This window comes from Xenopus tropicalis, chromosome 2, assembly GCF_000004195.4.
Source record: "Xenopus tropicalis strain Nigerian chromosome 2, UCB_Xtro_10.0, whole genome shotgun sequence".
Classification (NCBI taxonomy): domain Eukaryota; kingdom Metazoa; phylum Chordata; class Amphibia; order Anura; family Pipidae; genus Xenopus; species Xenopus tropicalis.
In genome coordinates, this window is record NC_030678.2 from 105,114,807 (window position 1) to 105,133,429 (window position 18,623).

Consider the following 18,623-nt stretch of genomic DNA (forward strand, 5'->3'; position numbering starts at 1 on the left):
GCAGCTCTTGCTTCGCTCCGATTCCAAACATCTCTCCTTATGGTCATATGTCACTTCCGCTGGTGCAGCAGCCATTTTGTCTTTCTGCGAGGAGTCCATCAGACGTTCCGAGCCTTGCAGTTCCTCGTGTTAATTTTAGATACAAACACTGAACGGGGATAGAGAAGGCAGCGGGACTGAGGAGCCCCCACCCGGAGTGCAACGGGTGGGCCGGGGGAGGGCGCGCTTGAGCCGAGGAAGGTGTTTCTCAGTAAATTTATCTAAATAGTCCCTACCAGGGATGTCTAACGAGGAGAGCTACCTGGCGATACTGCGATACCTGACCAATGAGCGGGAGCCTTATGCCCCGGGCACAGAGGGGAACGCTAAGCGGAAGATCCGTAAGGCAGCTGCTTGTTATGTGGTGAGGGCGGGCACTCTTTATTACCAGCGCAAGCTAAGGGATAAAGAAGGATTCACCGAGCTGGAAGTCGTGTTACAACCTGAGCGCAGGAAGGGGCTGATAGAAGCGGCGCACATAGGCACCGGAGGGGAGCACCTGACCCGGCATCAAACATGGCATGTCCTGTCACAGACCTACTGGTGGAGAGGTGAGGGCAACTCAGTGTTGCTTACGCTTTTCTAATTTCCACCTTTGTACATCTCCCAGAATCACCCAACATGTAGGTGTGTGGCACCAAGCGTGCAAACCTCCTGCTTCCCAAACACATCTTCTTGTGTAGTTTTACTCCGCATTACTGAGCTACAGCCAACTTGCTCAGCTCTCCTCAAACTGTTTAAAGGGCTAGTTTATCTGGAAATGAACTTTTAATATGTTGTAGCTTTTAAAAGTTTTTGGATTACTTAGCATTTTTTCTTTAAGCTTTACAGTTTGGAATTTCAGCAGCTATCTGGATGCTAGGGACCGAATCACCATAGGAACTAGGCAGTAGTTAACCAGGCAATAGTTCTTTGGTTACTGGAGTCACTGACCTCCATTTGAAATATAGTAAGAGCTAGAAAAGGTAGGTAAATAATTACAAGACTGTTAAAAATGCAGAACAATTAAATAGTTGTTTTAAATAGAACATTCAAACACATAATATATAGCTAACTTAAACGTATATCTAGTATAAATCAATCTAAAGCAACTGGACTTGTTAAGTAATCATTGAAGACGTTTCACTACTCATCCGAGCAGCTTCTTCAGTTCAACTGACTGGTATGGGAAGCATAGCAAACTTGTATATGGAGGAAGTGGAAAGGAAGGCCCTACTCACATTCAATGGAACTACACCAAGTCACTGGTTCAGGTATGTAGATGACACGTGGGTTAAAATCAGATCCAACGAAGTGGCAGCCTTTTCAGAACACATTAACTCAGTGGACGACAACATCAAGTTCACAAGGGAGGATGTCCATGAGAACAAACTTGCTTTTTTGGACTGTTTGATATCCATTCAAGAGGGGGGTATCTTGAAAACAGACGTATACAGGAAACCCACTCATACGGATCAATATCTGTTGTTCGATTCTCACCATCCGCTGGAACACAAACTGGGTGTCATTAGAACTCTACACCACAGGGCGGAAAGTGTAACAACTGATACAGAGTCCAAGGACAAGGAATGTAAACATCTCAGAGGAGCACTGAAAGCTTGTGGCTACCCAGACTGGGCCTTTGTCAAAACAAGAGCAACTAAGCCCAACAGGAACACCAAAAGGAATACCCGTCCTGAGGCAGAGAGAAGGCGCAATATAGTCATCCCATATGTAGCAGGAGTGTCGGAGAAACTCCGGAGAATTTTCAACAAACACCACATCCCTGTGTTTTTCAAACCTGGCAACACACTGAGACAAAAACTTGTACACCCAAAGGATCCAACACCAAAGGAAAAACAAAGCAATGTTGTATACGCAGTCCAGTGTAGCGAGGAGTGCACAGTCCTTTACATTGGTGAGACAAAGCAACTGCTCTCCAAGCTAATGGCTCAGCATAGGAGGGCGAACACTACAGGCCAGGACTCTGCTGTATTTCTACACCTAAAAGACAAGGAACACTCCTTTGAAAATAGCAACGTCCAAATTCTGGACAATGAAGACCGCTGGTTCGAAAGAGGTGTAAAAGAGGCCATTCATGTCAAAGTGGAGAAACCATCCCTAAACAGAGGCGGGGGACTTCGACACCATCTGTCTGCTACATACAATGCTGTTCTAACATCTGTACCCCGGCAGTTTCAGAACTCTTCACACATCCATTCATGCAACTCTAACAAGTAACACCTGCTTTGAAGAGTTGCATGATACTTTGGTAATCCTTTCAAAGTAACTCCACAGCATTCACACCTCTGTGAGTTTCAGATGTCACCTTTCTGAAGAGTTACAAAGTGCCATTGTGATTGGATTAGTGGAAGAGTATATATGCTGAGGACTTCCCATACCAGTCAGTTGAACTGAAGAAGCTGCTCGGATGAGTAGTGAAAGTCTTCAATGATTACTTAACAAGTCCAGTTGCTTTAAATTTATTTATACTAGATATACCATGACCTGGATGAATGAAAATCTTCATAGACAACTTAAACGTACACTACCCCTATAACAAAAAAGCCCAGCATACCTTTCATGGTATCTAGGGGGGTTTGAGGTTTAGTAACAGGCACATGTAAAATCAAGTTATTTGCACTAAATGAGGGTTGTAAATAATTGCTGATGGCTGGGCATCTTTATTAGTATAGTTGGGATGTGTAACTTTGAAATTACTTAATATGATGCACTAATAGTCATTTCTGCTTGAATAACAACTGTTTTCCTTGTAGCCATGTGACTACCTCTTTCATGTAAATAAAACAGGAGGAGGGAGGAGCAGGTGCTGGGGTTTGGCCTAAAAGGCAGTAAGGGCGAGATTTGGGTGGGCCCTGTTTCCCATTGTAAATACTTCTAGAAAGGTTAGTGTGAAGGTCAAAGAGAGTGGGATTTGGGGCTGATGGAAGTGTTGCTGGATGGCTGGAAGTATTGCTGAATGGCTGCTGCAGCAATTTTTTCATGTATCGGTTACTGTGTATGAGCTAAGGGTTAGCCAAGCACTACTTTTAGCTGTGTTTTGCTGATGGTTGCTAGTGATTCCAGCCACAAGATCAAGGTTATATTGTGGTGATTCGAGACCAAAGAGTGCCATTATGTTTCAAGTAACCCAACTGAAAATCTGTGGCACTGTTTGGAAACTGAGGTGTACATGCATCATTTTTTTTTTTTTAATACGGACAACTTGGATCAAATTACCTGAAAGAATGGGCCACAACTGAACAGTTGCAAAGATGGGGCATTTATGCCTTTATGCTGCAAAAGTGCAGCTACAAAATATTAAAGCTGTATTGTTTCCACAGATCGTGCCTGATTTGTTTAACTACAGACTCTCCTGATTACAGCTATAGGAAGATGTGTTTGATAAGTTCTGTACCAGCCCAGGGCAACCACAGCCCTTTAGCAGGGAAGATCTCTGCCTCCAGTAGCTCCCCATCTTCTTTTCAGCTAATTCACTGCACATGCTCTGTCTGCTGTCAGTTACTGAGCTTAGGGACCAATGCACAATATACTGTATATAAATTAAATATAATGCTCATTAGTAATGTAGTAGTGCATTTAGCATCAGAATTTAATAATCATCCCTGTTGCATCACCCTCTATGATAGACAAACGTCATTTTCACTATGATATTTTGGGACAACCCCTAAGCTTAGCTTCTCAACAGCTGCCCAGAGCACACCACACTGAGTGTCTCAGACACTTTCCAAGATGGGGGCTTCTGTGACAAGTTTAAAGTCCTGGATATTTGCTGCTATTAAGATTCTGAAACTTTTGGCTGGTGCAATAAGTTCAGTATATAAAACATGGCATTTTAGCCATATTAACTTTTAGGGTTTAGTTCTCCTTTAAGGGTGCGATTTGAGAAGAATGCCTATTTGCACTTCTAGATACACCTGAAAATGTAATTTGAAGGTCAGTTAGGGTAAATGCCTATTTGCTGTTCTAGGAACTATGGTTGGATGGCTATGCTATGGGCTAAGGTGGTCCCTGACCAAAGGTCAAAACTCCAGGGTGGTATTTTAACTAAAAAGAAATCAGATAACCACTGCCCTTGGGCAATGAGTAAGATGTTTTTGGTCTGATACCATTATACTGACTATAAGCAGATTATTAAATAATGCTGTTTTTATATTTGGTCAGCAGTTAAATACTCTTGCAGCGATGCCAGCCCTTGCCATCAAATTACATGCCATGGCCTCTAGCCCATCACCAAGCTACTAGTTTGTCATGAAATATGTACATGGTTGCAAAAGGTTATGGGAAGATGTTTTTGCATGTTCATTGTGCTTCTTTTAAAGGACTGTTGGATGTGATAGAATATACCACTGACCTGTGACAATAGATCATGCCGCCATTGTCACTATGTTTCCTGCCTTACCCCTTTGTTTACTTGGTCCTCCTTGTTTATCCCTGCCACATTATTTATGCCAGTGAACCACATAATTTTGTACTTCTGCGGTGAACCACCACTTACACAAAATAGTTTTTGTTTTTTTTGTCTATTTAACTTGTTTTCTCCTCTTTGATCAGGTATTTTAAAACATATGAAAGATTACATCAAAGACTGCAGCAAATGCCAAGAAAGAACAGACCGATCTCGATCTACAAACGATGCCTCTGAAATGCTAGAAGAACTCGGATTAGATGTCCGGTCTGACACTAATGAGACAGATGATGAGAGCAGCAATCCAGCATCCAATACATATCAAACTCCAAAACCTGCAAGAAAGAAACCAACTGCAAAACATGAGCTTGTGTTTGTATGTAGTCTCATTCAATTTACTCTAACCTTTTAAAATTCAACCCTCTCCTAATGATGCACATGCTTCTTTGGTTCAGGGGTCTGGATTCACAGGGGTTTATATAGTACAGGTAAATGATTTATTATTTGGAGTGCTTGGGACTTGGTGTTTCTCGGGATAAGGGATATTTAATTGATATCCCCATACCTTAAAGGAACAGTAACACCAAAAAATGAAAGTGTATAAAAGTAATAAAAATATAATGCACTGGTAAATCTGGTGTATTTGCTACAGTAACACTACTATAATTTATATAATAAGCTGCTGTGCAGCCACGGGGGCAGCCATTCAAGATGGGAAAAAAGGAGAAAAGGCACAGGTTACATAACAGATAAGTTCTGTAGAATACAATAGTGTTTTATCTGTTATCTGCTATGTGCCTGTGCCTTTTCTCCTTTGAATGGCTGCCTCCATGGCTACATAGCAGCTTATTTATATAAATTATAGTAGACTTTCTGAAGTAAACACACAACTTTTACCAGTGCAGGGCAGCAGCACATTATATTTTAGTTACTTTTATACACTTTCATTTTTTGGTGTTACTGTTCCTTTAAGACTAATAAAAATCATTTAAATATGAAATAAACCCAGTAGGGTTGTTTTACCACTGATATCAATTTGTGCAGCTTAGGATCAAATTCAATGTACTGTTTTATTATAGATAAAAAGGAAATCATTTTTAAAAATAGAATTGTTTGCCTAAAATGGACTGTTGGAGATGGCCTTCTTGTTATTCTGGGCATTCAGCATAAAGAATCCCATACCAGTAGTCTAAAACACAAACAAATTTCTTAGCCTAATTTTATTTGTAGAATTCAACAATATGGTTCCATGCCTTGAACCTTTTCTGCAAGCAGTTACATAGTTACATAGGGTTGAAAAAAGACCATTGTCCATCAAGTTCAACCCATCCGAGTAAACCCAGCACACAACCTATACTAACCAATCTATACACTCACATACATAAACTATACATACAACCAGTAATACTAACTGTAGATATTAGTATCACAATAGCCTTGGATATTCTGCTTGTTCAAAAACTCATCCAGGCCCCTCTTAAAGGCATTAACAGAGTCTGCCATTACCACATCACTAGGAAGGGCATTCCACAGCCTCACTGCCCTCACCGTGAAAAACCACCTACGCTGCTTCAAATGGAAGCTCTGTTCCTCTAATCTATAGGTGTGACCTCTGGTGCGCTGATTGTTTTTATGGGAAAAAAGAACATCCCCCAACTGCCTATAATCCCCTCTAATGTACTTGTTTGTTGTCTTTGTTTTTTTCTACTGTTGCATATGCACAACCCCACAAATAAATCAACTAGTAATGGGTGAGTTGGGCCAGAATCCATGGGAGAGACTGACTGGGTCACTTGCTCAATAAACATTTTTTATTGTTTTAGGTTGATAGTAAAGGCATTGTTAAGCAGTCATCTTCTAAACATGGACAGACAATCTTGGACCAGTTAAACCAGCAACGACTAAATAATCAGTTCTGTGATGTAACACTTCTTATTGAAGGACAAGAATTTAAAGCCCACAAAGCGGTTTTGGCAGCCAGCAGTGAGTACTTTAGGGAGCTCTTCATTGAAAAAGGAGCCGTTTCAAGTCATGAAGCTTTTGTTGATCTCTCAGGTAAGGATAAGTATAGAATATATTTTCTAGTGACATTTTTTCTCCTTATGGGCTCATAAATAAGTCATTTCATAAACCTTTTTTCACAATTTGTCTCTCTATCTTGTTTCCCTTAAAGTTATTTAGGTATTTGTTGATGTATTTTTAAGTTCTTCAACCCCATTTTTTTCTGGTCGCAAATGCACCCATTCTGTGCATTTCTGCAAACTGATTCCATCATGTGCCAGCAATTTGTTGTGCTTTACTAACAACCAGCATGGTTAAGTTGTTTGCAGTAGGAAACTCAAGAATAAACCTAAAATGTAACTAAAAAAAAAAGATGCATCCACAATAGTTTTTGTGCACATATTAATGACAACATGAAAATTACCCTTTTAAATGTTGATGAAACTTTCAAATTTTGTGTTTGACTGCACTCTTTCGTGGAGCAATGCAAACACTATTTTTTGAATGTAAGTAGATTAATTTTTTGTAATATGTGACTAATGCCTAAAATTCAGAACTTGTGTTTACCTGTTGCAACACAACAGGTATTCTGTGCAGTTGTAATCTAAACTATATAAAATGCTGTTGGCTAGCGATTTCTTTCCTGTGCTTTTGTTTTTAAATCATCATCTTCAGTAATTGCAAATTTTATGTGAGATATGTAATGCGAGATTAATAGATGCATCCATATTGGTACAAATATGGTGACTTTTCATTTTTATATGTTTGTTTATTTCCCCAGAAGAGAAATAGCTACATAATGCTAACTAATAATCAGTCAAAATGACTACTTGGTTGCTTCCTTTTGACATAACTGGAAAGTGCTGCAGGTCAGCCCATATCCAATTATTACACTGGCTAATATGACTGTGTGCCTTTTAAGGTAAACGCCACATGCAATAGATAGCAGTGAGAAGCAACCCATAGCAGGTAGTGGGTGTTTGATCAAGTAGCGGCAACCTGAGTGGCTTTCATGACATTGTCAAAAGCCTAAACAAAAAAGTAACATAGATGTGTTTGTGTTAAAAAACAAAAAACAAACTTAATTCTCTAAATTTGTTGCTTGATATTTACAGTGCTAGAGGCATTCTTTTCCCTTTGAAATATACTTCCTTCATTTATTCCCAGTTAAAGGAGAAAGGTAAAATTAATCTTTATCACAAAGCTCTATGTAAATACAGCCATAAGCATTCACAGAAAGCTGCACTGAGTTCAAAAGAAACACAGGATTACTTGTTTTTTGATGTTCGGGTGTCTGACTTCCTCTCTCAGAAAAATCGTTAATTCCCTGGGCCACAGTCTGCACAGCTCTCTCCTTTCTCCCCTCCCACAAGAATACTAAGTACTCCCTCCCCCCTCCCTTTTGGGATCTGGAATGTGTGATCTGAGCTATAACGCCTAGACTGCAAGCAGGAAGCTACTTAAAATGGCAGCTGCTGTCTTAAGCAAATGGATAAAGCTTCTAGAGCTGTTACTGAGGTATGGTAATGCTTTCTGCAGAATAAATATATTGTTCTAGGTGGTACAAATGTGGCGAATCTATTGGCAGCAAAATGCCAAAATGACTTTCCTTCTCCTTTTAAAGGGGCACCATACCACCTTGTTTAACATTAGTTCAATGAATAGGGTTTGTATTAAACATAGTTTGTGCCTATTGTTTTAATAATGAAATGCCTAAAATTGTCATTTCTTGAGCTTAACAAATAAAAGAGGGAAATTGGAACTGCTTCATGTTTGGTCATTGTTTATGAGTAAAACAGGCAAAAAGTATGTTCAGCACATGTTCTATGCACTGAACTCTTGTTGAATAACGGAGTTAACTGCCCATTTAAGGGGGAAATTTAATGTAATTGCACTTGCTTTTTATTTCTTAGTAAAAAAAAAATTTTTTTTACCTCAAATATGTTACAGGATTCTGCAAGTCCAGTTTTCTTCCACTGCTTGAGTTTGCATACACATCAGAACTCGTTTTTGACTTCTGTAGCATGGCTGAAATTTCGATGCTGGCTCGGCATCTCTTTATGAATGAAGTGCTAGAAATATGTGAATCTGTTCATAAACAAATGGAGACAAATCAAATCAACTTGTGCCAAAAAGTTGATGTAGTATCAGAAAATGGTTTGTTGGATGGCCGTGTTGTGAAGCTACAGGCAGTAGGGAATAATGCACCACAATTATTGGCTGAGGTGATAAACAGCCAAAAAACATCTCTTGTAAATAATGAGAATGTGGAGTGTGAGGCTGCAGCAACTGAAACAGTTACAAATTCAACAGATGGTGCAATATCCCAATCATCTGAGGAATCCACAGTGCAGCTTGTCACTAGCCCTGAAATTCCCATCAGCTCATTGACTGGAACGACAGCAATATATCTTTCAGATGTGTCCTCAGAGCTTCAACCTGCTGTCATCATTCCTGCAGTAATAGATGTATCAAATGTTCAAGAACATCAGCAAATATTAGGCGATACTCCAGAGGACAGTACAACTGCTGAGCACCCGGAATCTCAGCAGTCTACTGCAGGTAGCAACATGGATGTACCTGATGAAGTGCTGTCAGTAACATGCACTACCACTGAAGAAAAGCTTCCTGCAGATGACCCACAGCCAAAAGATGTCAGTATGAAAGAATTAATTAATTCAAGCACAAATGGAGATCCACAAGTTAGTGTGCCTGTTGCTGAAGAATCTTCCATTTCTGTCATTGATCTAGAGACAACTTGTGCTGAAGATGTAGTAATTGGAAATACAGACCCAGACCCAGAAGCAAAGATTGGTGAAGTTCCTAAAAGGAAGCGTGGGAGACCTCGTAAGTCACCAGAAGATGTAGAAAAAAGCTGTAAAGAAACTAGAGAGACACTGCCATCTGGTGGAAAGTGCACATACAAAGGAAAATTGCGAGATTGCTTAGTTGGAAAAGGTGGATATATTATGCTGCACAGAGGTCAAGAAAAGGCACTTAAAAAAAGGAAGGCAAATCCTAAATCTGCAGTTCAGCAGGTAAGGTTTGTGTAATCTGTACTGTTAAGTTTTCACACACAGTGCAAAACTCTTCAAGCTAAAAAGTATCCCATTAATGATACAGCTTTGAAATGACCATACTAATGCTTTATATGTTACCAGTGGCTGAGGATAGTGTGAGTGCTTTTAGGGTGAAGATACACAAAGCTACTAGTAGCAGCTACTTGTTGTGGCTACTAAAATAGACAGTGCTGATCATTTACTGATAATTGTCTCTACGTGTGTTTTAGCAGAGGCCATTCTCAGCATTGTCTATGGCTAATTATTTTTTGGCATTTAGTAGTCGTAGTAGTGAGTAGCTGCTACTAAGTAGCTCAGTGTGTCTTCACCCTTAAAAAGAAAAACAAAACAGTCTCTACACCTTTAAGTCCATCAGTGTTTTTTAAATCTAATGGGTGTCTGTTGTTAATATACAGTGAGTAGGTGACCAGACACTGATTTTAATTTATGTAATTTATTAAACATTGATGGACTTAAAAGTATATAGATTTTATTTTGTTTTAAGTGTACTAATCTAATTAAGTTTGCGTATTTTTACTACCAGCAAGCCTTCCGGTAGTTGTCTAAACCTAAGGATTTGAACCACTAATAAGTACTTTTTCAAAAAAACTGTTGTAAGAAGCCTGTAAAGCTGGCCACTATTTATAATTATTGGTATGTGTATGATGGCCCACTGATATCCATGTACTATGAATATTTGTTGGTTCAGGAATGAAGCAGCTTTGAGAATGTACCGTGTCGACCAGTTCATGGTGCATAGACAGATGAGGAAACTGAGAGGAAAAACGCAGCTCCTTTTCACTGCTGTTACAATGGTTTGTGCTTCTTGCACAACGATCAAGACAATAAAAAGGCGGCCATACTGTGTCATCTATGGGCCAATCAGACGGAGAGCTTATTTGGTTGGTCTGTGTGTGGCTGCCTTAAGACCTTTCCTTCCCACCTTAGTCCAGTTTTTGAAAGCTTACTTCTCGGGCTAAATGGCAATAAAGGAAAGTTGGGCTGGCAAATGCCCTGTGCATTTGCTCTACAGTTTCCAACAATGTCAACTGACCATGCAAACCATGATTACAATATTGCTTGTTTAGGCAATGCCACCACAAAGCTGCTTGTTTGGTCATGGCCCTGAAAGGCAATATGAAGCACAATCTAAAACAAAGTCTTATGGGATGGAATATTCCTATCAAAAAGCTACAATAGTCCTACCTTTTTACAAATTAGAACTCCGTTACTATTTTTTTCAAATCAGTCCTTTAACATACAAGGATTAAATGTAGCCTTGTAAGTTGTTTCTATTGTCATACTAAGGGGATGAAACAATACTTTACTTGGAGTGTGTTGGATGTGTGGAATTCTTCTGACATTTTTTCTATTCTCTTGCACATAAACTGAAGGCTGCAATGAAACTGCTTCAGAGAGGGAAGAAAAAGAGATTAATGGTACCAAAAAAACAAATTGCAGAAGCACAATTCAAGTGTAATGATTGTGGAATGATGTTTCAACGCCGATATGCACTGATTATGCATAGTGTGAAACATGAAAAGTCAAAAGAGTTCAAATGTCCGGTAAGTATCTCTAAGTTTTTGTTTGTAACTTACTTGTTTAAAATTAAAGAATAAAATCTGGTCTAGAATTCCCTGACAGGCATTGGGTGTTGGGAGGGTCTTGGGACTAGCCATGGCTTAGCAGGACAGCTGTGGTTAAACACGTGATACAGCTACTTTGCAGGGTTTTATAAGAACTTGTCAGTATGAATTTAGATCAGTATCCATTTGTTTTAAAAGTGTTATGTCACCCCTTTAACCAGTGATGCATCCTGAAGAACAAATTTGATTTGATTAGGATTGTGGAATACTTATAATCTTATCTAATGTGTCAGTTGTAGTCTAGCCTTGTGATGCTTTATAGAACTTTAAGCAGTTACATTTTATACAACATTGTATAGACCAGTGCTGTCCAACTTCTGTTGTACCGAGGGCCGGAATTTTTCCGACCTACGTGGTGGAGGGCCGATAATGGAAGCCAGTTTTGACCACTCCCCTTTTGGAAACCGCACCCACTTGAAACCACACCCATGTTATCACATGACCATACCCATATTAATGGTTGTAGTACAGCAAAAACCTGCCATACTCTGCCTGCCCTACCCTACCTGTGTGTGCCATACTCTGCCTGCCCTACCCTACCTGTGTGTGCCATACTCTGCCTGCCCTACCCTGCCTGTGTGTGCCATACTCTGCCTTCCCTACCCTGCCTGTGTGCCATACTTTCACTGTGTGTGCCATTCTTGGCTGGTTTGTGCCATACTTGGCCTGTGTGTGCCATACTCTGCCTGCCCTACCCTGCCTGTGTGTGCCATACTTTCACTGTGTTTGCCATTCTTGGTTGGTTTGTGCCATACTTGGCCTGTGTGTGCCCTACTCTGCTTGCCCTATGATGCCTCTGTGTATGGCACACACAGGCAGCCTACAGTGACACAATGCTGGCACTGCTCCTACAGTCTGCACAATAACTATATATTAAAAAACTTTTTAATTGCAATACCACCTCAGTATATGTTCTTTTTGTAGTATGCAGGGATTATTTGTGGGTTTCTACTGCTCCTGAGGTGTGAACAGGGGAACAATATGGGCGATTACAGCCTGAGCCTGAGGTGTGAACACTGCAGGGGGTGAACAATGCAGAGATTAAAAGGTGTGAACAACACAGGGGATTACATATTTAAACAATACAGAGGGATTACAGCCTGAATCTGAGGTGAGAACCATGCAGGGGGGGGGGGGCAGTTAATCACAGTACTGATACCATTTAAAGCTTACACAAGAGTAAGCCATCAAAGCAGCCAGACAGGTGGGGGGGCCACACAGAGGGGGGTCACGGGCCGGATGCGGCCCGCGGGCCGCCAGTTGGACAGCACTGGTATAGACCAATATAATGAGAATTCAATATAAAATCCAAGATAGATAAACATTGCATTTTTTTCTCTGTAAGAAACAGATTTATATTTTTACCCCACAGCTATGTACAAAAGAGTTCCAGTACAGAGCATCATTACGTGCTCATCTAATCAGACACTCCAAAACAGGCAAAGCAGAAGTCAATGTTGTAGAAACGGAAGCAGATACAGCTAAGGGTGGGACAAAAAGGCAATTTATTTGTGGCATCTGTGGAAGAACGCTCCCTAAACTATATTCTCTGAGAATACACATGTTGAAGCATACTGGTGTGAAGCCACATGCATGTGAGGTAATCCCAATGACAATTCTGTATAGTGTTCTCTATTCTTGAGCTGATTTAATTTTAGCAGTAACTGTGGAATTTGAGAGGTGCATGAAAAATGATCAGATTAGATTTGCAATCTAGCCTTAAATTTTGTTTCTCCCCTCTTTCTTTTCTTTACTTTGTTTTTAGGCAAAAAAAAAAAAAAAAAAAAAAGATTCTTTGCACTGATCACCGAGCATTAACACTGGAGAATGGTCTGATCCAAGTTAAGTGATCAGCCTTTGATCTTGTGCTAAAGACCCTGGTTTGATTCCCTAATTTTAAATCATCTCCTGGTGTCATGTTAAAGCGGTTTGAGTCTTTCGGGAGAAAATCGCTATTTAAATATTTCCTTTTCCCTTTCCTCTGGTTTGCATTCTTTTGGTTGGCAAACAGTGGAAGGAAGCAACCAGATGTGACATCAGACCTTGACCCTTCTCAACCCTTCTGTACAGCTTTTTTCATTGGGCAGGGGGAGACAGGGTTATCTTTGGTATTCTGCATGGCGCAGTTTGAATGGGGGGGGGCACATACTATAAAATTCACTTTTCCTTTAAGTGAATGGTTGGTTATTTGTACTTGGGTAAAAATGTGCTTTAAACATTTCCATTTTCTCCATTTCTTAGGTCTGTGGGAAAACCTTTACTCATAAGCATGGGTTAAAAATGCACCAAGCCTTGCATGAATCTCATAAACAGTTCAAATGTGATATGTGTGAGAAGTCTTTTGTGACCAACCGCAGTCTCCAGGAACATGTGAGCACTCACACGGGTAATGAACCCTTTTTGTGCAATACTGTTTTATAAAAATTACATATTAAATTAACATCATGTATCGCTAATTAACAAATAATCCAGATATAAGCTTCTGAATGAACTGATTTCTCTGCAACAATATTATGTACATAGCTACATTAATGTATGATGGTGGTAGTATCATGCTGTGGCTGCTTTTATTAGCAGGGACGTTGCATCTTGTTAAAACAGAAGGAATAACCTGTCATGGCATGGCTAATTTCATGGCTGAAGTTTAGGTAAATGCTGCACCTTGGTCAATGAGAAATTCAAAGTGTTTCTTACACATGTGCATACCCAGTGTCAACCTTGATAAATAATGCAAAGGCAACCTTTTTTCTATATTGGCATTCTGCAGATAACTTTTAAATATTAGAACGTTTTAATTACAGTAATACAGTTTATGAAACCTAGTGCCTTCTCAAGTAAGCAAACTGTTTTTCCTCCAAAGGAGAATCAAAGTACCTTTGTTCTGTATGTGGAAAGGCTTTTCACAGGGCATCTGGACTAAGCAAGCACCTAAAGAAACACAAACCAAAGGTTGAAACTCGTGGATATCATTGTACACAGTAAGTTCACAAATATTAGTGTTGTAGAATAATTTTATTTCCCCTTCCCACCTTCATATTAAACTAAAGTTTGTGTAAAGATCTGTGTATGGCATTTAGTCTGGATATCTGTTATTTTGCACTTTATTCTGTAACACATTTATATTACATTCTGTTCAGCAGCATTTGCAATCTGTTGACTTAGTTGTTAAAAAATAATTAAAAAAGCAATAGTGTATGCATGTAAGTTGTTCCTGATCAGTTAATGATGTGCAGTTTGCACTTTTGCAGCTGATGCATAAAGTAAGTAAATGAGTACCATTTCAGTCCCTTTGAAGGATATATACATATTTTTTGCAGCAAAAGTAAAGATTTAAAGATCACTAAGTATAAACTCTATGGTCAGTATCTATACACCTGCTTGTACTACACTGCATTCTGAAAGACAGGGTTTTAATGTAAAGTTGCCTTTGCTGTCATAACAGTAACTGAGATTGTTATATATTGGAACATTGTTGTTAGAAATTGCTTCAGTTCAGTCAGTAACGATAAAAGGGGCAGACTGCAAGGGGCCCCGGAAAACGGGGCCTGTGGTGAGGAATGGGGTCACTGGTTAGGAAGAGCAGTTTTTATCTTAAGGGTTTTAAGCAGTTTTTTGTCTTAAGTGAGTGAAAGCATGAAGGAAGCAATTCATTGATCTGAGGAGATTTTGTCAGAATATTTTTTAGCTGTTATTCCAAGTTCCTTTAATAATAACATAAACATTCCTAGAAAGCAGCTGTAAATATGGAACTCAATAGAATTCCAGATGCTTTTTTACAATGCAGTGGAATAATGCTAAGGGTCTCAGACAGAAAGAAGTTCATCTTCCAAACGCTGTGTTTCTGTTCACAAGAGGTTCCACCAGCTGCAATTTTGGTTTAGTTTGGCAACTTCTGTGGAGTATTAGCAATAAGTACAAAAAACAGGAGGTTTACAAATATCTTTAATACACTGGTATCATATTAGCTTGTCATTTAGTGCTTAGTATTCCTTTATTACTCCCCAAACTAAATGCTTTTCATTGGTTGTAAATGATAATCTGTTTTGGTGTATATGTGCAGCAGTTTATCTCCCAGAAATGTCTCCTCTTCTGTTTTGTCCCACATGCATAGCTTTCATGTTGCATTCTTGTAGATGTGAGAAAAGTTTCTTTGAATTACGTGATCTGCAGCAACATATGAACAAGCACCTTGGTGTGAAACCGTTTGAGTGCGAGTTTTGTGGAAAATGCTATAGCTGGAAGAAAGATTGGTATTCTCATGTAAAATCTCATTCTGTAACAGAACCTTACAGGTGAGTGCATTTTCCTGAGGAATTTTAACACGAATAACTCTTTAATCATAGTAAGGTGGTTTAAGGTGAGCTAGACTGGAAGTTCAGTCTTTAAATTCTATAAACTGCAAATATGTACTAATATAAACTGCAATATACCACTATAAATCTTGTAAGATTACTGTACTGGTACCTGACTAATGACATTCCTTTCTGCAGTGGGGGGTTGGTGTCTGTTTCCTTCAGGGTAGAAAGGTGCAAGCTAAAATAAATTGCAATACTCTTACAACGTGGTGGAGAAATGGAAAATAATATTTAAGATTGTAAGCTAGTTTTGGGCTTATGTTGAGTTCAGAAGTAGCAAAGTAGATAGAGAATCTTTAGTGAAACAAATTATTGAACTTCAAATAATGTAAAAATGGACTTCTACTTTCACAGAATGGGGGAATACCGCAAAAAATACATGTTAACAATATTTCATGCAGCATGGCCAATTCAGCCTTTTCCTGAACTGGATCAATAAAAGGACATGTAAACCCCACACTAAGAGATGGCATTGCTGGTTCCCATAGAAACTCAGTTCTAGCTGTCTGCTTCAATTTTTTTCTCCTGAGCTTAGCTTTACCATTACAGTGCTCAAACAAAGCAGAACTTTTAACAGAGACAGTTCTGGCTGTGTGAGCCTGTATTCTTGATGAAATGTATGCTGAATCAAGGTCTTTGTGTGTGTATGCTGTTTGCAGATTTAAATGTATCTGATTATGTATCAGGGGAAAAATGGCCACCAGGTGAAAGCTGCTGTTTGCTTTAGGAAAATGTGATGGTGCTAGCAAGCGGAGGGGATATATGCAGTACAAATGATGCCATTTGGGTGGGGGAGACATGCCCAACTGATATACATTGTAGGCAAATGTAGGCTTTACATGTCCAAATGCTTCAACATATATGTTGCATTATATATGACCTCCTTCCCCAGCATTTCACTACCTTATCACAGATTGGCTTTAAACCTTTATGGCTGTCTGTAAAGGAGGCAGTGTTTCAACTGATGAAGATATCAGCTGTTGAAATGTGTGTGGAGGAGTACAGTAAAAATGATTTTAATATTTTACCCCAAATTGATGGATGATGAAAACCTTTTCTTCCCATTTTAGATGCAGTGTATGTGGCAAAGAGTTCTATGAGAAAGCTCTTTACAGGCGACATGTTAACAAGGCAACCCATGGCAAGAAAGGCAGAACAAAGCTAAATTTTGAAAAAGCGTGTGAGCACTGTGGGAAAATATTCACTCAGTTTAGAGAATACAGGAGGCATGTAAACAATCATGAAGGTATGATATGTAGGGAAAATGCACCATATTATGAACATACAAGTCCTTTCTCTTCAGTACATATAAAAATATTTATTTTGAAACAGAACACCTAGTTTTATAACATGTTTTTGCTCTAATATGTTCAGACATGTTTTATCCATCACCTAAACAATTCTCAGCTTATATAGGCCATCCAGTTTCTCTGCTGTAATAGGCATTTTTAGCTGAAAACCACCTTCGCCAGTTTTGTTAACTTGCTTCAGTAGCCAGTATTTGTTCTGTAAAAGGTAAAATTTAAAAATAACTGCTGTGTTGTAACAAAAAGCCCTACAAAACGATTTTAAAATAAGGAATCCTTATGAGTAAATGCACTCATCCCCCAAATATGGTCTTTGATCTACAAAGACGGAATTATTATAGAGGACCATGCTGTGTAGGGCACTAGAAAAATAATCTGGATATAAGATATATATAAATATATAACCCTTAAGTTAATGTTGCATGGCATTTTACCCACTATTGGTTTGCTTGTGTAGTAACAGACGTGGGATCCCCCGTTACTCTGCATACAAGGTCGATTTCAGCCAGAAAATGCATGTTTTTCCCATCTGCCTTCTGTAAAAATATGTTGTACTGGCAGGCTTATTATTGGAGCTTAATTTTCCCATTTTTACCCCCCTTTTAGGAGTAAAACCATTTGAATGCCTGACTTGTGGAGTAGCTTGGGCTGATGCCCGTTCCCTTAAACGCCATGTAAGGACACACACTGGAGAACGACCTTATGTGTGCCCAGTGTGCAATGAGGGCTACATCGATGCTCGTACATTACGAAAGCACATGACTAAAACTCATAAGGACTATGTACCAGGTAAAATAATGCTGGAGAAGGACAGTCTTCAGTTCCATAATCAAGGAACCCAAGTTGAGCATGCAGTAAGCATATTGTCCACTGATCTCGATGAGCCACAAGCAGAAATTGTTACTGAAGAGATAGAGACAGTGGTGGTTGCTGAAGAAGCAATGGCACAGACTCCAAACAGCACAGCAGTTTCATCACTTTCTGACCAAAGCATCATGCAAGTAGTAAACTATGTTCTTTCCCAGCAACAGGGACAAAAGATTTCTGAAGAGGAAATAGAGACTGTAGAAGTGGAGGTTGGACAAATATCTGAAGTGGTATGACCACAAACGTGTCCCACTAGAATGTTTGAACTTCAGCACTTACCCAGGACTTTGTGCTGTGATGCACCAGCACTAATCCCTTTCTACATCTCCTCATTGACATAACTACCATAACTATTTGGAGAAGTTGGCTTTATAATTACTCTTGTGTTACCAGAATCTATCAAAATTGGTTCTGTTTCTTCTAAGGTCTTTGTGAAAATGCTCACTGCTTCTGGATTGTCTACTTTTGCCAGAAAGTGGAAATAAACCAACATTTCTTTTCAGTGTAAAGTAAGATATGTGTTTAAATGATGTTTAAAAATACATTTTGCCCAATATGCTCAGATTCAGTTTGAGTAAGCAATTTGATCACATTTATGCTCATGTTATAGCATTTAGAATGAATATGCAGAAAACAAGAATGGACCAATTATTGAGGCAATATAGAATTTAATTTGATGCATATTATCATGACTGACAGCTGCCTTACCATTTTACTTTAGCTGTTAGTCTTGTCAAAATAGCAGTAAGGCTTCTAGCCGATGTATTAATGCAATTATGGAGCAAAAGAATGTTTCCACGCGTGAATTTTTATTTGAGGGGAAAATACAGTATAAAATGTGGCATAAAGCTTAGTTCTTTTATGCTTCAGAATATTTTTTTTCTTCTTGCTTGTACATTAATGGACAGATACTTGTACATGTTTCTTTTCCATATCCCATA

At 39.1% G+C, this 18,623-nt stretch overlaps 1 protein-coding gene across 1 annotated transcript; it reads left to right on the forward strand.

The window, feature by feature from the left end:
- The first annotated feature begins 80 nt into the window (after positions 1-80).
- zbtb11 (zinc finger and BTB domain containing 11) lies at positions 81-18,535 on the forward strand. Its single transcript, XM_012957567.3, has 11 exons — positions 81-590; positions 4,594-4,823; positions 6,271-6,502; positions 8,399-9,486; positions 10,902-11,072; positions 12,526-12,753; positions 13,395-13,539; positions 14,014-14,131; positions 15,287-15,445; positions 16,579-16,754; positions 17,422-18,535. The coding sequence occupies exons 1-11, from the start codon at positions 281-283 to the stop codon at positions 17,916-17,918; spliced, it is 3,354 nt and encodes a 1,117-aa protein (XP_012813021.2). The 5' UTR covers positions 81-280; the 3' UTR covers positions 17,919-18,535.
- The last annotated feature ends 88 nt before the right edge of the window (positions 18,536-18,623 follow it).